At 52.3% G+C, this 22617-nt stretch overlaps 1 protein-coding gene across 10 annotated transcripts in view; it reads right to left on the reverse strand.

Annotated features, from left to right (window-relative positions):
• Window positions 1–19824, reverse strand: part of ANO9 (anoctamin 9) — a 54720-nt gene extending 34896 nt beyond the window's left edge. For 5 of the 10 annotated variants that reach the window (XM_043549022.1, XM_043549021.1, XM_043549019.1 and 2 more), the window contains exons 1-10: window positions 19772–19824; window positions 9308–9358; window positions 8769–8885; window positions 5123–5259; window positions 4619–4668; window positions 4010–4054; window positions 2833–2891; window positions 2462–2544; window positions 732–866; window positions 10–106 (exon numbers count right to left, since the gene is read on the reverse strand). In XM_043549022.1, coding sequence (XP_043404957.1) covers window positions 10–106; window positions 732–866; window positions 2462–2544; window positions 2833–2891; window positions 4010–4054; window positions 4619–4668; window positions 5123–5259; window positions 8769–8885; window positions 9308–9358; window positions 19772–19777 — 780 coding nt within the window. In that variant the 5' untranslated portion in view covers window positions 19778–19824. Of the gene's footprint in view, window positions 1–9; window positions 107–731; window positions 867–2461; window positions 2545–2832; window positions 2892–4009; window positions 4055–4618; window positions 4669–5122; window positions 5260–8768; window positions 8886–9307; window positions 9363–10192; window positions 10215–10311; window positions 10410–19771 lie in introns of those variants that run through there. The other 5 variants (XM_043549023.1, XM_037899504.2, XM_043549020.1 and 2 more) reach the window with 4 other exon arrangements.
• Between the last annotated feature and the right edge of the window lie 2793 nt (window positions 19825–22617).

The following is a 22617-nucleotide window of genomic DNA, read 5'->3' on the forward strand; positions in this document are numbered from 1 at the left end:
TTGATTTACCTTGGCATAGGTGCAAGTATCCGACAGCTGCCAGAATGGGCAGTTCTGGTCGCAGAGTGGGCACATGATGGTGGTGTTGGCTTCACAGATCTCTTTGCTGGAGCAGGAAAGAAAGTAAGGAGTACGAGGATTGCTTTGCTAGCCCATCAGCCGTGTGCTCATTCCAGCCATCACACTCAGTCAACAGCCAAGGGAGAGGCAGAGCAGGTACTCACTGCTAATGGACGGAATAAAGCTCTACATTGCAGCTACCAGATATTAGTGCCCTGGTGGTGCCAGGTGAGGTCTCCTCCTTGCCAAGCTTCCTCGCAGGTGCATATTCATACACACTCCGCTGGTCACACCCAGATGCAGGGGTGTAGCTAGCAGTCTGGACACACTTGACAATCTGTTGCCCCCTGCCTGCAATACGTCCCCATTCTCCAAAGCAGACATGCCTTTCCTTACAAGGGCCAGTGCACATCCCAAGAAAGTCCACAGGAGTCACGTGACTGTAGAACGTGAGCCATGAAGTGGAGCTGTCGCTGGAAGTCAATGGCCCTGCAAGCCCATGCAGAGCTCCCATAGAAGTCAGAGGTAGTTCCATAGAAAGAACTCATAGGATCAGGCCCCAGAATTGGATGCCATGTATAGGAGATGCCATCACCCGTATTCACACATTCATGCATACATTTGGACACGTGACATGACATGCACGCACAGTGTCCCCTCGATGCTCTTACCTGACCTGACTGGAATCAAAATGAAAGCTCCCATACAGGAAAACAAGCAGGCCCAGCACAGCAGCTGGGAACAGGATGCAGGTGTACCAGCCTAGCCAGGCAAAATACAGGGCCACCTTCTCCCCAAAATAACTCCTGAAAGACAAGGCAGGTGCTGAAACCACTCACCAAAGATCCCATCTAGCCCCAAATTTGCAGTGACAATATCCAATGTCAGCCAAATGCCCTTAGGCAGTGTTCTCCGCACTCGGAATCCCTTGTGAATTTCCCCCAGGACCTCAGGATGAGGGATGCTGTCCCCAAATATCTGTCAGCCCCGTCCTCTTGCTTCTCCTTAGGTCACTGCATGACCCGCCCCTGCCTTGAGGATATAGGTGTTAATGATCTGGGAGAGAAGGGGTGAACAGTGAGGTGGCAAATGTCTCCTGCGAACACCACGCTGAACGCTCAGGTTAGTCAGGGCCAGAGAAGAACGTGGGAAAGTCAGAGGATGTAACCAAGCAAAGCGAATGAGCAAGCTGATGGCAGATGATTAAATATAGTATTGGCACGCTGGAGGGACTGATTTGAGCTGCTCATTTATGGGTTCTCAATAAGTCTGTAACACAGGAAAGAGATCCAGGCATCACCGTGGAAAGCTCAAAGAAGAGCTGTGTGAGGTGCAGCTGTAGCCAGAGTAAACAAACCTGAGACTAACACAGAAAGGAGAATGCCTATATATAAAGCTAATGGTGCAGCTCCATCTGGAGCGCTGTGTTCGGTACTGGGCACCCCATCTCCAGAGAGAGAGAGCAGATTCAGAGGGGTTCAGAGATGGTTAGGGAGAATGATTTAGGGGCATGGGGGAAAAAATAACCTCTGCTGGAGAAACTGAAAAGACTGGGATTCTTTATTTTAGAAAGGAGACGAATAAAATGGGACAATCATTATTTTGTACACTTGAATGGCCTAAAGAAGGTAGGTCAGGAATTGCTCTCACAATACAAGAATAAGGGGCTACTCAAAGTGCAATATGGTAACTTAAAACATGGTTAAAGGAAATGCTTTTTTAAACAATGCAGAGTTAGCATGAGACACACATTGCCACTGATACAGCCGAGGCCAGGAGCTTAGCAGGATTCAGAAAAGGGCTGGACATTTCTATGGATGATGAGAATATCCAGAGTTACAAATTGTAAGGATTAAAAATTCCAGGGGTTTTGAAAGGGATATAGCCCCCCTTTGTTCACGGTATGAGCCAACCTCTGTCTAGGGGAAGGGTGTGGAGGATTAAAAGGCCCATTCCCTGGGGAAAGGTTATCCCATAATTGCCTACTGCAGAATTGCTGCGTCTTCCCCCGGTGGCTGTCAGAGACAGGATACTAGACTAGACGGACCACGAGTTTGATCTAGTATAACAATCCTACGCTCCTAAACCCACAGCAGTCAAGTGGGTTCACAGTTGGACAAACTTGGTTTGTCCAGCTCCGGTTTGAACTTGGAGTCATATGGAGGACCAGGTAGAACTCCCCCACACAGGGAGCTGGGTGCTCAGAGTCACGTGTAGCTCACGAAAGCTTATGCTCAAATAAATTGGTTAGCCTCTAAGGTGCCACAAGTCCTCCTTTTCTTTTTGCGAATACAGACTAACACGGCTGCTACTCTGAAACGTGCAGTGAAGTTATTCTGAATGGGTATTTTACACGGTGGCCGTGTGCTGTCCCATTGTGCATACCCTTGGCATGGGTTACCTGATAGCCTCAATTGGCTGTTCCTTCAGTATCTTTCTCCATTGGGCCCAATTCCTCTTCAGTAATATTCTCAGCTCTCCTTGCTGGAAAAAACAGCATTCAGAACAGGCACAGACAGAGATATATGCAACCTGCCAACCCCACCCCCCACACATCCCATACACTCCTACTAAGATGTTAATTAGGGCTTTTTCCAGACACATACCACCACACCCTCACCCAAAGGATGTACAGGACCATGACCTATTCCTCTGTCTTCCCAGCCACTCCTCCCCTACTAACCCACTTCCTCTCCTGCATCTGCAGTCCACCCACATTGTCTCCTGCGCACACGTACGCTCTCAGCACCCAGGCACCCTCCGATTCCTCACCTCATGCAGTGGGAATGCTGCCTCAAAGACCTTCGCCTTTATCAGCCTTTGGAGCGTCTCTAGCAGCAAACCAGGAACAGGAGAGTTAGCACCGACAGGCAGGCACAATTCCCCCCTGGCACCCAGTAGAACCCAGGCTGACCCTACGACCCAAACCCCCCATTAAGAGAAAAGGCTGTAGGGGACACCTGAACAGAACTGGAGTTCAGAGCTCTGCTTCGGTGTTGAAAAGGAATTGGCAACAGGCAGACTCTCCTCACTGCAGACAGACAGCACGGAGAAAATCCCCCAACAGTCAGCGCACAGAGCGACGCTGCTGGCAACCTCAGCAGAGGCGCTGGTCCTGCTGCACCCACGAGTCTCCCGCGGTTTCTGTACAGCGCCTGTCACGCGGGGGTACGCACGAGGCTGTGCGCGAGTGGGAGCGTGCCCATGCGCAAGGCTAGGAATGCAGGTGCTCGTGTGAGTGGCACTTGGGATCAGTGGCGGATTTAGCGTTAGTGGGGCCCTGGGCTCAGCTTCATTTTTGGGGGCCCCCCTCGGGACCCAGTCAAGAAAAAGAACATTCTCTCTGATCTCCCCCATCCCCATTTTTCATTCTTTTTTTTCTTCATCCTCCTCCTATATAATAAGTAATAGGAAGTAAATGAAAATAAAGGGAGGTACCTTGAGTGTTTTTGTAGTCTAACTTTTTTTCCCCCCCACAGACCACTTGAAAATTGCTAAGGGTCTCAGCGGACCATTTAAAGAGCTTTCCAAATATTGTTTGTATTGTTAACTAACTATTGTAAAGTCCTTTAGATAAGAGCACTTTATTAAAAGAAAACAACATTAAAAAACATTGGGGTGTGGGGTCTGGCCAGGAGTTAGGATGTGGGAGGAGGCTCAGGGTTGGGGTGTGGGGTCTGGGTGAGAGTTAGGGGGCTGGAGCGAGCTGGGGGTTGGGGTGCAGGGTCTGGCCAGGAGTTAGGGTGTGGAAGGGGGCTCAGGGCTGGGGCGGGGGGTTGGGGTGTGGAGCGCTTACCTGGGGCAGCTTCTGTTTGGTGCGAGGGGTGCAGGAGTCAGAGTAGGGGGTGTGGGTGGGCCTGGTGTGTTGGGGGGGGGCAGTGCACGGGGAGGGTGGGGGGTGGGACTCAGGGCTGGGGCAGTCCCAGTCGCGGCCGCTGGGTTACTTTACCTGGGTTGCTGCCCCGCCGCTGCTCCTGTTCGCTGCCAAAGGGAGCTGTGGAGGCAGCAGCACGTGAGACCCCCTGGCCTGCCGCTCCCTTCCCCTGGCCTTTTCCCAGGGGCCGCCAGCAGCGGTGCACACCAGGGACTGCACCTGCACTGCCCGGAGCAGGGCAGGCACGGGCGGCCTCCCCACCAGGGGAGCGCGCCCGCCTCCCCTACAGCGCGCCCCCAGCCGGCCCCTCACCTGCCTGCCTCACCTGGCTGCCTGCTGTGGCACACGGGGCCGCCAGCGCCAGCCTGCGGCAGGAGCCCCGGGAGGAAGCAGGAGCCCGGCTCACCGGCTAGGAGAGCGCACCGCACACCGCGCCTCCAGCACGGCTCTTAAATGGCTCCCTCCCTGCCCTCCCCCACAGCTTCTGCCCCCACAGCGGTCCCCCCGCAGGGAGTGCTGGATGGCGTTTGGCTGCCCGGCCCTGGGACCCCCTGGAGTTGGGGGCCCCCCATGCCAGGGCACTGTGTGTTTCATTGTAAATCCGCCTCTGCTTGGGATGTGTATTTGTGACTGTGCACATGGGAACGGCAAGAGCGAGCTAGAAGGGAGGAAACGTTTCCTTACCCTCACAAGAAATCTCCGTGTTCTGCAGGATAAAGTTGACGATACGTATCCTGAAACCCCAAATAATCAGGGATTAGGAAGAATTAAACACTGAAGGGTGAGTATGGGCCAGAATAATGGCCTGGGATTACCATGGCAATGGGAGATAAAGGCTACACCCAGGATCCAGAGATTAAGGAATGGGTTAAGAGATCTGGACAGGTAGGGGAGCAAGGAGCAGGGCAGGAAGAGGGAATGGGGATAAGGTTCAGTTGTGGGGAATTGGTGGAGACCAGGCCAGAGGGGAAGATGCGCGAGGATAGGAGCTCAGCATCACTCTCTGATTTTACATGGTTTTCTTGTAAGGATACCAAGCACAGCAAAGCAATTCCCCATGGGGAACCAGGGAAGGGGGCCTGTGATCCAGCTAACAGGCGCGTCTTACCCTAGGGTGCATGATCCATCACAGTCATTAGCACGAAGAACCCTGCACCCTGATGTCTTTGAGATCAAGGATACGCTCACCTGGTGGTGATGGGCACATCCTCCTGCGTGTGGTGATTCTGCAACCCACCGTCTGGATTCCTCAGCAGAAATTGGTATTTTCGGAAGATTTCACTCGGGGCATGGACCCCATAGAATAGTTTCTTGTCCTCAATTTTCTGGGTGTAGGATCAGAGAGCAGGGCGATTAGAGAGACATGCCGATGAAGCAAGCCCTGGGAGGTATGAAATGGGACTGGAACGTTGGCGAAGAGCTGCTCCGCAGACAGGATGGCAGGAGCTCTGGAGAACACTCAGCCACGGGGCAAACCACTGCAAAGCGGAGAACCAAGAGGCAGCAGTGCAGCCACGTCCAGAGAATCGTGCGGAAAGTCTCATCCTCTTCAGGGCCCTGTCATTCTGCTCCATTAACTCCTCTCCCCGACTTGGTTCCTCTTTCCCTCCCGCTGTTGGCTGCTCTCCTCCTACCACGCTTCCCTTCCCCTGGGCGAGAAGGTTCTCTCTTCCTCACCAGCTAGCAGTGCTTGCACTCTGCACCTTCCAGCCCCTCTTCAACACCCTCTCTCTCCTTCCCAGAGCGCTTCCTGCCCCGTTCTCATCACCAGTAATTCCCTAGGCCTGGGCTACACGGAAAAGTTACATCAGCATTGCTATGTCTTTCAGGTGTGCGAAAAAACTACCCACCTGAGGGACGTGGTTATACCAACCTAACCCTGGTGTAGACAGCACCAGGTCAAGGGAAGACTTCTTCCATCGACCTAGCTACAGTCTCTCGGGGAGCTGGATTAACTAGTGTGATAGGAGACCCCTCCCACCGCTCTGGCGTGTCTGCACTGAAGTACTACAGTAACACAGCTGTAGCCTTTTAAGGGGTTCTCAAACTTCACTGCACAGCAACAAAAATTACGACATGACCCCAGGAGGGGGGACTGAAGTCTGAGCCTGAGGGCTTCAGTCCCAGGCAGTGGGCTTTGGCCCAGTCAGTGGGGCTTGGGCTTCAGCTTGGTCCCGGACTTTGGCTTCAGCCCTGGGCCCCAGAAAGTCCACAGTTTGAGAGCCGCTGGTGTAGACAAAGGGACAAGGTATCTTGATAGGACCAGACAAGGAAGTAATACAGCCAGGAAAGGGTTGATGTTGCCTCTGAGGAGAGGAAGAGATCTGTCGCTTGGACAAATAGATTTTAAGGCCAGTAGGGCTCACTAAATCATCTAGTCTGACCTCGCATATAAACACAGCTCATCAGTAACCCTTCTCACTCCAGGAGAGAGGGGTCCATCCAGAACAGGGTCAGAGGGTCCACTGGTGAAAAAGGTTTGGGGGCGGGGGAAAGCCCAGAACTGAAGGAGGCTGGATTGATCAAGGGGGCTGGATTGCCCTCATCCCTGGGGAAGGTGGTCCCTCCAGGGCAGCATTAGAATTCACTGGAGGAAAAGCTCAGTCTTGAATGAGCAGGGAGGCTTCAAGTGGCTGAGAACACCAGGTACAGAATTCTTTACAACTGTTTTTGACCTTCCTTCTGCCCTCAACTAGCCCTCCTGATATGGAGGAGGTGGAGAATGGGCTCATGCACTAAAGAGCACAAAAGCAAGGTCTTGCTTTGTATAAAGAACCAAGCCCCACGTACGTTTGATGGGAATGAGCACCCAAACACCTTAGAGCAGTGGAGAAGAAACCCTGAATTGTCATTCCTAGGAGAAGACATCTAGTGGTGCGCCATGGTCTGGATGGTGAGGAACCCTGGAACTGCCTGACTACAGGCCAGATCCTCAGCTTGTGTAAGTCAATGGAACTCCGTTGATTACAGCCGAACTGTGGCGACTTACATTAGCTGAAGCTCTGGCCTTCCGTCGATAAAGCCAGCGGTGAGCTAGAGCCGGTTCGCTGGAACCGGTTGTTAAATTTAGAAGCCCTTTTAGAACGAGTTGTCCTGTGAGGGACAACCGGTTCTAAAAGGGCTTCTAAATTTAACAACCGGCCAAAAGTGGCACCTTAGGCACAGACTCCGTGGGTGCTCCGGGGCTGGAGCACCCACAGGGAAAATTTGGTGGGTGCAGAGCACCCACCAGCAACTCCCCACCCCGCCCCCCGCCCCAGCTCACCTCCGCTCTGCCTCCTCCCTTGAACGCGCTGCCCTGCTCTGCTTCTCCACCCCCCGGTTTCCTGCGAATCAGCTATTTACGCAGGAAGCCTGGGAGGGATGAGAAGCAGGCGGCGGCTTCGCGCTCAGGCCCAGGGAGGCGGAGGTGAGCTGAGGCAGGGGGGTGCGAGGAGGGCCGCCCACGCCGCAGGAGGTAACCCAGGGGCACAGGGAAACTGCTCCCCGCTCCAGCTCACCTCCGCCTCCATGGGCCTGAGCGCGAAGCCGCCGCTTGCTTCTCAGCCCTCCCACGTAAACAGCTGATTTGCAGGAAACCGGGGGGATCAGGACGGCGCATTCAGGGGAGGAGGCGGAGCGGAGGTGAGCTGGGGCCGCACGCGGGGCGGGGAGGGGAGCTGCCAAGCACGCACCAAATTTTTCCCGTGGGTGCTCCAGCCCCAGAGCACCCACAGAGTCGGTGCCTAAAGGCGCCACTTTTGATGTGATCAGTGGGGGAGTGGCTGCTCCCCCTGCTCCCCCCCTAGCTACACTCCCCTGCCCCTAGGAGCCAGAGGGACCTGCCAGACGCTTCTTGGGAATTCCCCAGGTAAGCACCGAGAGGACTCCCCACCTTGCCCCCTGGCAGGTCCCTCTGGCTCTTAGGGGCAGGGTGGGCACCCACTACGGTGGCCCACAAGACCCTCCTGCCTGGTTCTGGGGGCAGTCAGGGGACAGGGGAAGGGGGTGGATGGGGCAGGAGTCCCGGGAGGCGGGGGTGGGCCACAACCCCCTCGTGGGGTGAAGAGGGAACCGGTTGTTAAGATTTTGGCAGCTCATCACTGTATAAAGCTATAAACCAAGAAGGTGACTCAGCTTCCAGGGGAAGGTGGGTCTAGGCTTCTAGGGAGAGGTGATCACACTAAAGTTGCACAACATCTGTCTGGAAATCGTTTTAGGTGGTGCCTAACATCTGCACCTGCTGCTCTGAACAGGCTGATTATGTTTCGTGACACAAACAGTCAGTATCTTGGACTGTGATATCAGGATGGGCTTTCCTCTGATTTCTTAAAAAGAGGGGTTGGGGAGGAACCATGAGCAGGCCGGCCCGAGGGCAAGAGGGGAGGGAAAGCCTTTGTGTGTCTTTCATGCCGGCTATTTCCCCTGAGCTCACAGAGCCAACTCCCCCAAATCCCTCTGTGTGCGCTACCTCACAGCTGCACTGTGGCACTGGGAACTGGCATATGCTCTGTGAAGGTTACATGGACAGCCCAGGACCAGCTAAGCCAAGAGCAATGGGATGAAAATAAGAAAAGGGGAAAAACGTACAGTGGGCTCAACATTCACAACGAGCTCCGTCCGCAGAAACATCTCCCCAAGGGAAGCAGTGGACGCCCCAGTGCTTGGGTCTCAGACACCTAGACTGGCCACAGTACAGGAGAATACGCCGTAAGGAACAATCCTGCACTGGATGATCTCATCGATCTCGTCCAGGTTCTGTGACACAAACGCTCAGAGCACTAAGAGCTGAGTCATCCAGCTCAGCCTGTGATCCTGTGTAACTAGGGGAGGGCAGGTCCCGGGATAATCTCACCTTGATGATAAATCCTTTCTTTTCCAACTCTTCCAGGAATTTCTTCCTCTTAGCTTTTTTCTTGCTGCCAGGCTTGTGTTTGTCACATACTAGGACGAAGTCCCACTTCATCTGGTTCTGGCCAGAGAAAACAGCCCAATGAAATCAGCTAGCGGTGGCATTGCAAGGGATATTCTTATAGCTTCCTCCCTGTGTGCAGAGGCCAGACTCTATCTCATCAGGCCAGTCTGGAGGGCCCCTGGGATTCTTTCCCAGTAGGAAAAGGGTGACGGCTTGTGGGGAGGCTCCCACTGCCGCTGGGAGTACTGGTGACGCTCTGTCCGCAAAGTCAGAGAGGGGAGATCAGGATGGGGACTGTCTCCCAGTGGGCTGGAGAGAATGCCCTGAGGGTTTTCTTAGCACTAATTGAGCAGGGAGGGAGAAGCAGTCAGACTGTGGTGTGGATCTGCAATCTGATGGCACATGGGGCTGTGGCGAGCTCACACCATAGCTTGAATGGAAAAGCTGCTGCAGCACTGGACAGGAGGATCATAACTCACCGTGACCAAGGGCTCCGAGTGTTCTCTCCAGGGAGTCAGCTGAATTTCATCCTGCGGTGAGAGGGAGAGAATGAAAAAGGAGGGGGCACAGAGCATTCCATGGGGTGGCATCATCACACACACATACCTAGCATCCTAACCCACACTCTGGGAATGCAGGAAATGTGCCCATAACCAAGGTCTCCTGGGTCAGAACCTGCATCCTCCTGCTTTAAGTAATGGGGGAAAGCTCTTAAATGAGCAGTTGAACCAGTTCCAGTTGGGAAGAGCAGGTGCCCAGGATTTCATGCCATATTATAGCTTAGAGAGGTCCTCCTTTTCTGTTAAGTACAGAAACAATAATAAATCTTACCAAGGTACAGAGTCTTTCATCCCCAAGGATTCTGCAGACTACACAAAGAGTTTACCCCTAACTGCTTCTGAAAAGCAGCCACTGCAGAAGGTGGAAGAGAGAAGCTGTTTCAGATCATCCAGCACCACTACACACTAACTTAGGACAGAAAATGAAAGACAAATAATGCATCCAAACTGCAGCTCTAGAGGAAATTCTAGCTGAGAAGTATTTCAGGGATATGGCAGGAAGTATAAGTGAGGTGACAGGAAGCCACGTCTGAGAGACAGGCAGAAAAGTGAGATTGAACTGCAGGAAAAAAATATCAGGAGGAGAGATTGAGGAGCTGATTGCACAGAGGTGCAATCTGAACACATGGGATCCAATTAAACTACATAGGAAGAAAGCAGAGAGGGAGGGAAACGATCTATTTAAATGTTCCTGGCTTTGCTTCTGATTATTCATTGGCTGACCTGGAGAAGAGAAAGCAGGGACAAGGGATGCAGGCCGGAGTTACAGATTGTTTAAGCTGGCAGAAGTGTATTAAGGTTCACCTTTGTGCATGCATTTTCAAATGATTATTCACCCTGCTTAAAGTTCACTTCTCCTCTGAAACTGTTTGTGTCAGAAAGGTCAGCAGATCTGCTTTCTCCATGCATTTCATTCATACTGCTGGCTTTAGTTGTTACTGCATCTTCCTTCAGTTTGCCCTGCGCAGCTGACAAAGCTAAGAGAGAGGAGTGAGCTGGCTTCTCTTCCTGCTTGGTATCATCAAGAGAATTGCTTGCCACTTTCCACATGTGCAAGAAAACCCCTTGGAGGCCAGGGGGCTGGACAGGTGTCACTGGGGGCAGAATCTGAAGACAATCAGGTTGTACAGGTGTGATTGAGGAGATAATTGACCTTAAAGGCTTGGCTTTAATTGGCCTGCAGCATGTGTGGTAGTGGGGAGAGGAAGCAATGGGGGTGGGGAGTACTGAGCACAGGTTGGGAGATAGAGACCCCTGAATTCTAGCTCTCTGCCACTGACTGTCATCTGGCCTTGAGAAAGTCACTGCACATTTTCATCCCAGCTGCCGTGACAGTAATATTTTCCCCCATCACGGGAGTGCTCTGAGGATGAGTTAGTGGTTGCACAGAGCTTCTGAAGTGCAAAGCACTGCACAGGGGCGAAGTAGTCTACTATAATGCCATGGGGGGGAGACTTAGCTTCAGGGCAAGGTGACCCGTGCTAGAGACCGAGTCACTCACACTGTGCTCTGTCCCGTAGACTTTACATTTGTAACCTTCCTTAAGGACTGCAAGCGTACAGCATCTCTAGGGAAAATATAACCAGCTTCAGCGACGCCTGGTCAATAGTGTGATGATGAGCACACGCTGTTCAGAAGCTGCCAGGGGCTCTTGCTTCTTGTGGCCTGAGACGTTTGTGAGCCTACCTAGCAGGGAAAGAGAAAACCCCGACAGATCATTATCAAAGCCTTTAATAACCTTGAAAAGGCCAGCAGGGGTCCAGAGATGCAGCCCCTCCTGGGGCAACCTGGGAAAATCAGGAAAGGAACCTCCAGCTCCTTGGCTGGTGTAAATCAGCAAGTTCTGTTAACTTCAACTGAACTATGCTAAGTTATGCCAGCTGAGGATCAGGCCCCAGAAGTCTTCTAACAGCATGTGGGTCCCTGCACCAGTCAGTGTCTTGTAGTGCACCACGTGTGTTTTCCAGCACAGCCTCAGCATGGTCGTTGTGACTGTGTTTCAAGGTAGGCAGACAGCTTAGATGTGAGGGTGGAAACAGAGAGGCCAACCTTGGTTTGCCTGTGGCAACGGGAAACTTGGCTGCAACGTGTGTTTGCGTGGTGCTGCTCTTCGTACCTGGAAGGAAGAAGGAGAGCGTGTGGCCAGAGACTGGCATTTGTTGTCAGTCATGTCGGGAAGGCCCTTGTAAACCTTTATGAAAGAACCGAGTGAAGCACAATCTAAGGCTCACGTGGCTCCCTTCTGATAAGAGGACAGGGCTAACCTTGGGGAATATCTGTGATCACTTGTTCTGAAGAGGCGGGGCAAAATTCTCCTCTCAGATTTCTGGGCTTCTGCAGGCTGAGCTCCTGACGTGCGCCTCTACCGCTGGCTGCAGTATGGGGAGAGAGGAAATTCAAAGTGGGCCTCTCGGTGATATGTGCAGCCCGGGTCAGAACCCATGAAAGTTAAAGGAAAGAGTCTCATTACCTCTTTGGATCAGGCCCATACAGAGAGCAGCACGCCCAGGCTGAGCGCTGCCACACAGGTCTGAGAGGAGGATTTTGCCCTCTGTATCCCAGATTTATCTAACATCTGGTTATTTAAGCAAAGCTTATGGATCCTTTTGACGTATGGGAACTTGAAAATAGGAGTGGTGGTAAGAAGCAAGGCCAAATCCTCAGCTACTGTAACTAAGCAAAGCTTCATGGATCTGTGCAGTGTCACTTCTGGAAGTGTGCAGGAAATAGAAGAGGAGCAGATCAGCCTAGACTGGCTGCATGTTCAGTACATAATCCCTGGCCAGTTTCTCACAGAAGGAGAAGACTGGGATTGGCCTGCATTCAAGATACAGGGCTAAAGAAGTGATTGGACGCCTTGTCCGGGACGTGCAGAAGGAAATCTGCAAACAAAGTCCTGAGCGCAGTGGCAGTTAATGCTTTCTTCTCACGGACGAGTCCACAGCCCTGAGCAGCAAGACAGTCTTTGGTGTTTATTTTAAATTGTGAAAGTGATAAGCAGGGGTAGCCGCACTATCCAGAGATCTAGCAGAACAGGGAGATCGCCTAGCGCGACTGCCATTTGTCAGTGTCCACATGAGCATCTCCACATTCCGAAAGACACTGTGAAGTACTGACAAGGGACAGCACTAACATTATGCTTGGCAGGAAAACAGGCAGTTGCTCAGAGTCCTCTGCAGAATGATTCAGGCATACCTGGGTGTCACCATTCAAAGCCCTAATTAGGGATAGCAGGGGATGAATCAGTTCAGAGGTAAACTAAATCCATCACCTTCGTGCCTTCAGAGACAAAGTGCATTCAATTTATACTCAATCTCCTCAAAAGCAGTGTCACTTCTGGAAGTGTGCAGGAAATAGAAGAGGAGCAGATCAGCCTAGACTGGCTGCATGTTCAGTACATAATGCCTGGCCAGTTTCTCACAGCTCTGTGGCGCAGATGTTCTTTACTGTACACATACCACCTCTGCAGCAAACCATACCTTGTTTGATAGGGATATGGCCAAGGGGCTCTTAAAACCAGCAAGGGGCTCAAATGGCAAAATTGAAATCTGCGTTTCAAGGTTCAGCAGGGTTTAGATCTAGGGTTTTGGTTCCAATGTGTATAAAGACAGGAGCCACTTGTGAAATTAAGAGCTGGATTCAGAACTTCCCCCAGAAAGGTCAGGACTTAGGTCTGAACCAAAATCCCATCTTGGAGGCCCTACACCAGGGGTCTCAAACACGCGGCCTGCGAAGCTATTTGCTGCGGCCCGCCAAGCTCCCCGTGCGCTCCCCCCACAGTTATTTCCTGCAGCCGCCAAGCTCCCCTCCCCTGCCGCCCCCCCAGTGCACTGCATCTCCACTCTTCTACCTACCTCTAGGCGCTTCCTGCCACCAAACAGCTGTTTGGTGGTGCCTTAGCAGTTTCCAGGAGGGAGGGGGAGGAGCGGAGAGCTGCATGCTCAGGGAAGGAGGCGGAGAAGGCGTGGGGATTTGGGGAAGGGGCTGGAACAGGGGCAGGGAGGGGGTGGAGTTGGGATGGGGACTGTGGGGAAGGGGTTGGAATGGGGGAGGGAAGAGGCGGGGCAGGGGCGGGCCCTCATGGAAGGGGTGGAGTGGGGGCAGGGCTGGGGGCAGCCCTCGGGCTAATGTACTAGTCTTCATGTGGCCCTCCTGGTAATTTGAGTTTACCCTGCCCTACACTCTTTCCGATGGGCCTTACAGCTGTGTTTGACACTGCGGGTCTAATGCTGCTCTCACTTGCACCACTGCAATCCCATTGGCCTCCATGTGATCGCACCAATGTAATACTATTAATACGTTCCGAAATACTTCCACATCCGGATGTGGTGTGAGCAAGCGCAACACCATTGATGTCAGTGGAGCAGTGCCTAGCCTGTGCTTACATCTCTTCTTTACGCTGAGTTGCTCGTTTGTCACAACGTCAGGTTTGCTGAGGCGACGAAAGAGCCGCCAGAAACAAGGCTTGACGGGCTGAGGGAGCCATTCGGAATGGTCCAGTCACAGTGACTGCCGACTCAGCAGCGGAGAGCATCAGTCATAGGCAGCTGCTCGCCATCACTGTCCGCAGTCGATAAACTGGGATGGCTTGTGACACATCCAGCAAATTAACGAAGCTCAGATTCAGGGGCTTCTGCTGGACTAACTACCGATCTGTATATGTGCTCTCACGATGAATATTGGCCAGCAGATTTGCCTTCTGCATTTTGTGACTCTCAGTCGGGATCCGTGTGCAAACAACTCAAGTTGCCAGTGAATGACCTGGGATGAGCAACCTGGGATTACAGAACTATTTAAAACTGAAACCACGCTGCTCAACTGAATGTGAGGGAGGTTTCAGCGATACAAGCATTGGAGTTCCTCCCTTTATTCCACATGAGACTTTCAGTTCCTTCCTTGTTAATATTCTCTAACTTCCTGGTCCTCCACGCAGTGACTGGAATCTTACTTCACAACTTGCATAAGCAGCACCCAGCCGGTGTGCTAGAACCGGAAGAACTCGTCTGCTCACCATGCCCACCTGAGGCTGTGCCCTGTAACACAGCTGACGCTCTGGTGTTTGGGGACTGGACAAGAGGGCACTACCTGACTTTGACTACAAGTGCGTGTGCCCCAGTGTTTACTGGCTTCAAAGCCCAGACCTCCCTGCCCCCACCTCCTCCTGCCTTCCCACAGTGCTGGCAGGGAGCTCTTGGAGCTCTGAAATTGCCACTACAGCCCTCCCTTAGGCCACACAGTGAATTAGTGGCACAGCTGGGAACAGAGGTCAGGAGTAGCTGGCATCCAAACCTCAGCTTTAACCCCTAGAAAATGCAGGCGAGGGGTGAGAGGGGCTTTAAGCCCTCTTTGGGCCTCCCTGATCCTCTGGTTGCTCTGCACCAGTCTGGTGCTCCTGGTGCAAGTTATAGCAGCCTGAAGGCTGCTCCAGCTTGCACTGGCTGTCAGTGGCCATTGGAATTGCCAGGGCCCTAGCAACGTGCCTCTTTACTCAGCCATGACCCTTGCCCCAGACAAGGGAGAAGGGTAGCATAGGAGCACTACGGTGTCTTCACACCGTCTGAAGGTGCCCTGATGCATCTGGCCTGCTGCCTCTCTAAGGCTCACCCTCTCTGGTTCCCTCCCAGCCCTTTCCTCTCTGCCTTATCTCTGCGAGACATATTCTGCTAAGATACCCCACCACGGGGACCAGCGTTTCCGCTGCATCAGTGGGTGCAGAGACAAGGGGCTGGTTGCTACAGGTGTGCTGGCCACCATGTGTCTAGATATGCTCTGAGCAGGTTAGATGATAAAGTGGTGAAAACACCTGTGGCCTGTCTACAGTGGTGCTCTTCATTTCTGCCACTGGTGCAGCTCTAGCAGGGACAGGAATGGTGAGCAATGTTAAGTGGAAAAAGGCTAGTGTAGCCGCCCCTCTGTCTCACTTCCTTTGCTTGGGCTTCCCTTTCTGATTCCCTCTTGCCCCCGCCCTCCTTCTGGCTGCCTTTCTTCCACCGGCCCTCTCCCGAGCTGCCTAAAGGCTATTTCAGTGGAACAGCCTAATCCATCCCTGCACCCCTGGTTCCTGCTAGCACCACGCTAATCAGCTGCTGTACATCTGCTTTTCTGGAGTCAGACCTGAATCGCGGCATCCCATGGCTCAGAGAACAGTTTTACATTAACAGAACTACACCAGAGAACTTCTCCAAGTCATTTGGGGGGAGGGATAGCTCAATGGTTTGAGCATTGGCCTTCTAAACCCAGGTTTGTGAGTTCAATCCTTGAGGGGGCCATTTCTCTGGGGCAAAAATTGGGGACTGGTCCTGCTTTGAGCAGGGGGTTGGACTAGATGATCTCCTGAGGTCCCTTCCAACCCTGGTATTCTATGATTTACACTCCTGGTTAGGGCAGACCCATGTTTCCCAGGCCTCACACGCAGGTTAGAGTGGGAAATGCCCCAGGCATCAGTCTCCTGCTAAAGTTAGTCAGTCTAGAAATAATCAATAAATAGCAGATAAAATACTATGTGCCCTATTGCCAACCGGAATAGATGGGCTGGGAATGCCGAGATATGGAGGGCTGTGGGAGGAATGTCCTAGGGGGTGGAGCTATTCCACAGCTCCAACCCTAATGGTTGGTGCAGTGTACCTTGTCTCCAACACGTCCCCTCCAGGGTGGAGAGGACTCAACAATCCTCCCTTTGACAGATCTTGCCCTCCCCAAGTCTGTCCAGGCCCTCCTCCATTTGACACACACTTTCTGCATGTTGCTGTATGGGGCGTGTTCATTATGGTTTCCACAGCAACAATACTTTGCTCACATTGCACCTAGGCATATTCAGCTGGCATTACAGATAACTCCATATCAAGCAGAGCTGGTTGAATAATGACAAAAATGTATTCACAAATCAATGGATCCCAGATTGCTGAAAACAATCCACTAATACTGTACCTGATCCTCTCTGGAACTGGCTGATCAGTAGGAAAAACTTCTTCCCAGCTCCTCCCGTCCCAGCCAAGTTGTGTTTAGCACAAGACCAGGGCAAATACAAAGATGGCTTTGGGGCTCTCCTGCACCAGCCTGGATCTCCAGCACAAGTCAGAGCAGCCTTCAAGTTGCTCTAGCTTGCCCTGGTTGGCTAAGGGGCCATTATAATTCTTTCCCTGGACACCACCTCCCACACCGGGGGACCAGAACCAGGACAAGCTACCACACCACCAAGTATACTCTTTGCACAGGGGAATCCTCAAGGAGTCAGTTAAACTAACTCTAGGGTGCTTTGTGCAGCTGGAACAGGACAAGGCAACCAGAGAGGGACCAAGGATTTGGCCCTATGTGCAGTTGAGGAGGCTGGATTAGGGTGGCTGTGGCCATCATAAAAAGAAAAGGAGGACTTGTGGCACCTTAGAGACTAACCAATTTATTTGAGCATGAGCTTTCGTGAGCTACAGCTCACTTCATCGGATGCATGCTGTGGAAAGTGTAGAAGATCTTATTATATACACACAAAGCATGAAAAAATACCTCCTCCCACCCCACTCTCCTGCTGGTAATAGCTTATCTAAAGTGATCACTCTCCTTACAATGTGTATGATAATCAAGTTGGGCCATTTCCAACACAAATCCAGGTTTTCTCACCCCCCCCCCCCCCACACACACACACAAACTCACTCTCCTGCTGGTAATAGCTTATCCAAAGTGACCACTCTCTTTACATTGTGTATGGTAATCAAGGTGGGCCATTTCCAGCACAAATCCAGGGTTTAACAAGAACATCTGGGGGGGGGGGGAGGGGGGAGGAAAAAACAAGGGGAAATAGGCTACCTTGCATAATGACTAAGCCACTCCCAGTCTCTATTCAAGCCTAAGTTAATTGTATCCAATTTGCAAATGAATTCCAATTCAGCAGTTTCTCGCTGGAGTCTGGATTTGAAGTTTTTTTGTTGTAAAATAGCGACTTTCATGTCTGTAATAGCGTAACCAGAGAGATTGAAGTGTTCTCCGACTGGTTTATGAATGTTATAATTCTTGACATCTGATTTGTGTCCATTTACTCTTTTACGTAGAGGCTGTCCAGTTTGACCAACGTACATGGCAGAGGGGCATTGCTGGCACATGATGGCATATATCACATTGGTGGATGTGCAGGTGAACGAGCCTCTGATAGTGTGGCTGATGTTATTAGGCCCTGTGATGCTCAAATAAATTGGTTAGTCTCTAAGGTGCCACAAGTACTCCTTTTCTTTTTGCGAATACAGACTAACACGGCTGTTACTCTGAAATCTGTGGCCATCATAACTCTGAATTGGCTATGATCTGTGTAAAATGTCATCTTTAATTCTTGCCTTTAACAGAAGTTGTTGTGTCTCTTCCCTGCCCCATATTTAGGGCCCTAAGAAATTCACAGCCATGAAAAACGCATCACGGACCGTGAAATCTGCTCTCCTCCCATGAAATCTGGCCTTTTGTGTGCTTTTACCATACACTATATGGATTTCACAGCGTTTCTCAAATTGGGGGTCCTGACCCAAAAGGGAGTTGCAGGGGAGTCACAAGGTTATTTTAGGGGGGTCGCAGTATTGCCACCCTTACCTCTGCGCTGCCTTCAGAGCTGGGTGGCTGGAGAGCAGCGGCTGTTGGCCGGGCGCCCAGCTGTGAAGGCAGGCACCTCCGCCAGCAGGAGCACAGAAGTAAGGGTAGCAGTACTGCACCCCCCCCCCACAATAATCTTGCGACCCCACACACACACCCCACACACACACACAAACACACACTCCTTTTTGGGTCAGGACCCCTACAATTACATAGGGTGACCAGATGTCCCGATTTTATAGGAACAGTCCCGATTTTGGGGGTATATCACCCCCACCCCACCCCCTGTCCTGCTTTTTTAGACTTGCTAGCTGGTCACCCTACAATTACAACACTGTGATATTTCAGATTTAAAAAGCTGAAATCGTGAAATTTACGATTTTTAAAATCCTAGGACTGTGAAATTGACCAAAATGAACCCTGAATGTGGGAAGGCCCAACCCATATTGGAAGAGCAGCTAATCAGCTCCACCACATGGGAGAAGGTGAGGAAATATGTAATCCCGCTACCTCACTGTCAGCTTTCACCTGCCCAAGCCCCATCCACAGAATCTGAAATATCATTCTCCTCCAAGGCTGAACCCTCACACTTGGGCAAGCAGGTATCCTCCTTTCATACGTACCAGGTCTACATTATCTCTAGCACATCTCCCACTGGCCTTCAGAGGACGCTCAGCAGGCTCCATCACCTTGCTGTGTAGGCCACCGAGCTCCTGAGCACAGGCCCCGGGGACTGTTCACACTACACCGATAAGGGCCATTCACGTGAGTGAAGTCTCTAGGATTATTAGGTCCCATTTATTTTTATCTTTAAATTCAGGATAGTTTGCAGTTGTTTTGGTACCTGAATCCCACAATGAAAATTTATGTCTCTGCTCTTTAAGAATCATTTGCACCAAACAGCTTATCACCACACCACCTCCACTCAACTTATTTTCCACCGCATGCATCCGATGAAGGGGGCCATAGCCCGCGAAAGCTTATGCTCAGATAAATGTGTTAGTCTCTAAGGTGCCACAAGGACTCCTCGTTCTTTCTACTCAACCTAAAGAAATCCCAGACTCTGAGGAAACTCCAACTGAATTGACACATAATCCATTTGTATACTTCCCATTCGTTCCCGTCTTCTCGGGAGACTCCAAGAGTCTTTTTGGACTAAGGAAAATGCCTGATCTTTCTTTCTTTCTTTCTTTCTTTCTTTCTTTCTTTCTTTCTTTCTTTCTCTTTCTGTTTACAGAAACAAAACATCTATCTTCCCCTTTTAGCTAAGTGGGCCTTTCCCCTTCACCTTAGTGTGTTTCACCAGGTTCATAAAAGCTCAAGGGACGGGACCCTCAGCTGATGTAAATGGGTGATTCTCCACAGAAGTCAGCAGAGCCCCACACTGAAGACCTGAGCCCAAGTTTCAATCAAATGTATTTCTCTTGAAGCCAATGGTTGCTTCCCACCCCTCCTTTCCTTTTGATCCCCCCTCCCCCGCAGCTAACCGAAGGCCACATCATCTGATCATAAACGGAGCCTGGAAGCAAAACGGCTCGGCACCGGTGGGGAGCGAGATCTCCTAGCGGCGGCGGGCAGAGGCCCCGGGAAACCGTGAAACGAGCATGACACGGAGTGACTCGGTTGCGCCAGTTTGGCAGGGCGAAGGCGCCAGGAAGGGGAACTCCGTTTGCCGGGTGCGTTCCCGGCGCGGCTCGCCTTGCTCGGAGCGGGCCTGAGGCTGGACTGAGAATCGGATCGGACTTTACAAAGGTGCCTGGTTTCAAAGGTCCAGGGACTTTGCGCAAGAGGCGCTGAGCGGTTTCTCCGTCTTACCGACATGGTGGGGAGCCCGGAGCGGAACCAATCTCGCTCTCTGCCGGGATCGGGATCGGGATCGGGACCGGGGCGGCGCGGATCCCGAGGCAGGTGGCGGAGCCCGGGCTGCGGCAGGGGGCAGCGGGCGCTGCTCGGTTCCCCGTCCCCGCTCTCAGCCGGTTCCCGCTGCGGCGCCAGGCTCTGCCTCCGGCCGGGCGGGGAAGCAGCCTCCCGCGGCGCGGCGAGCTCGGAGGCAGGAAGGGAGCTGTCCTCTCCCGCACCTGCCCGGGGCGTGCGGCTGGGGAGTGGCAAGGCCCCGGCCCCGCTTGCCAGCTGCCTGTGGCTGCCCGAGGGGGACGGGTGCTCACCGCCCCACCCACCACTTCCAGCGGGGGAGCCTCGTGTCTTGGGGCGGGGCTGATTCCCCTGGGCGCTGAGCTCCCCCCACCCCCCTGCCTTCAGCGGCAGCTGGCGGGGGGCCCAGCCCTTGGGAGAGCCCCACGGAGGTCACGGATTTCCATGGGGCCAGGATTTCACCCAGGCCTCTCAAGTTGGGCACCCACTAGGGTGACCAGGTAGCAAGTGTGAAAAACCGGGACAGGGGGTGGGGGGTAATAGGAGCCTATATAAGAGAAAGCCCCAAATATCGGGACAGTCCCTATAAAATCGGGACATCTGGTCACCCTAGCACCCACAGCCAGCAGCCAGGTTTGCTGAAGGTTGGCCCTGCTGTCATGAAGGGGAGCAGGCACTGGCCAGAGGGGCGCGGCCCTCCTCCCCTCCATTCCAGCCTGCCCCGTTTTGTTCCTCTCTGCCCTAAGCCTCCTAGCCCCCAGTCCTTCCTCCTTTCCTCCATCTCCCACCCTGGGCTCTTCCCGTGCTTTTTTCTGTCCCTCCCTGCCCCCCTAGGCCTTGCTGTAGCTCTTCCTCTGGATTTTCAGTGTCTGTTTCCCCTCGTTCAGAGAATCAGAGAAGTGTAGGACTGGAAGGGACCTCAACAGATCATCTAGTCCAGTCCCCAGCACTCAAGGCAGGACTAGTATTACCTAGAAAGACCGTCCCTGACAGGTGGTTGTCTAACTTGTTCTTAAAAACCTCCAGTGATGGAGATTGCGCCACCTCCCTAGGCAATTTATTTCAGTGCTTAACCACCCTGACAGGAAGCTTTTCCTAAAGTCCAACCTAAACCTCCCTTGCTGCAAGTTAAGCCCATTGCTTCTTGTCCTGTCCTCAGAGGTTAAGAACAATTCTTCTCCCTCCTCCTTGTAACAACCTTTTCTGTACTTGAAAACTGTTAGCATGTCCCCCCTCAGTCTTCTCTTCTCCAGACTCACGTGTTTCTCTAACATGTAATAATGGTTTGGCCTTCCCTGTTCTTCCCCTCCATCTCACCCCTTACTCTGGCCTTTCTTTCTGTGCCTGCAGTAGATTCTGTATTCGTACTGGTATTTTGTTATGTATTTGTACTGCAGTGTCACCCCTGAGCCCGTCATGGAGCAGGACTCCATTGTGCCAGGCGCTGCACAAACACAGAACTAAAGGAAGGTCCTTGCCCCAAAGAGCTCACAGTCTATGGGTCTTCCCCATTTTCACCCATGCTCTTTGAAGGCCTGATCCAGCTCCCAATGGGAGTCTTTCCATTATCCTTAGAGGGAATTGGGTTGGACCCTCTGTCTCTTCTCCTCTCCAGTCTCTCTTCCCTTCCCACACGCGCTCATCCGTCCCATTCCTCTCTCCCTTTCTCACCCCATCAATTCCTCATTCAGTCTCTCTTCTAACCTGTCCCCTCGCTCACTCTCCATCCTCCCCAGCCATCATTCACCTTCCACTTCTTCCCACCCACACACCCATCATTCCCTCTTCTGGCCCCACACTCTTATCATTCTTGCTACCCTCCTCCCGACTCCACCAAACACTCTCGCTTACCCTCCCGCTCTCTGAGTTATCCTTGGAGGGATTCGGTCCTCCTGGCTTTTCCTTCCCCTCTCTTCCTTCGTTAGCAGACTTGGACAGCAGCAGGACCTATGGTCCCATGTTAAACTTGGGACTTCCCTGCAAATGGGATGCTTTGGGGACCTCCCATGAAGGTAGGTTGCAAAGACCACCTTTGGTCCTGATTCTCTCTGGGCCCCCCACTGTCCCTTTCTCCATTCCACTGCTCCAGCCAGCAGGGGAGTTACATGAGGAGGTCTGAGCTGCTCCAACAAAGCCTCAGAAAGCTTCCTCTCATTCTCCAGGAGCCACGGAGGGGAAGGAATGGTGGGCCAGGCCCTGGAGGAAAGAAGGGAAAGGGATAAGCAGTAATTGGAGGATTTGAACTGGCTTCAAATTTCTCCTGCTTAAAGGAAAACTGCAGTGATTTTTATTCCTGTCTGATGATTGCAGACAAGTTTACTGAGTCGGGAAAAGAAGGAAACAATAAAGCAACATGTCAAAAATGGTTCGGACACTCCATCAGTGGGACGGGGCAGCAGGGCAAATCCCAGGGCTGCAGTCTGTTGGCATGCATCAGGCCAGAAAAATCAGAGCTGCAGCTAGGGAGACTGGGAACAGCAGCAGACTTCCACAGCTCTTGTTAAGTGTGTTGGGTGGGCCCAATCCTCAGCTGGTTTAAATCGGTGTGGTCCCCATTGAACGCAGTGGACTTTTGCTGATTGATGCCAATTGAGAATCTGGCTTTGTATTTTTTTTTTAATGGACTTTTTGTGTAATGTGAAAAATTACAGAATTTAAAAGCTGTGGAAATCTCCTGCTGTCCCCCATGTCTCTGACTGAAGCTCTGATCACCCTCACATGGCCAGGCTAACAATCTGGCTGCTTCCTGCCTTATTATTTCAGATTTTATTTGATATGCTATATGGGAC

This window comes from Chelonia mydas, chromosome 6, assembly GCF_015237465.2.
Source record: "Chelonia mydas isolate rCheMyd1 chromosome 6, rCheMyd1.pri.v2, whole genome shotgun sequence".
Classification (NCBI taxonomy): Eukaryota; Metazoa; Chordata; order Testudines; family Cheloniidae; genus Chelonia; species Chelonia mydas.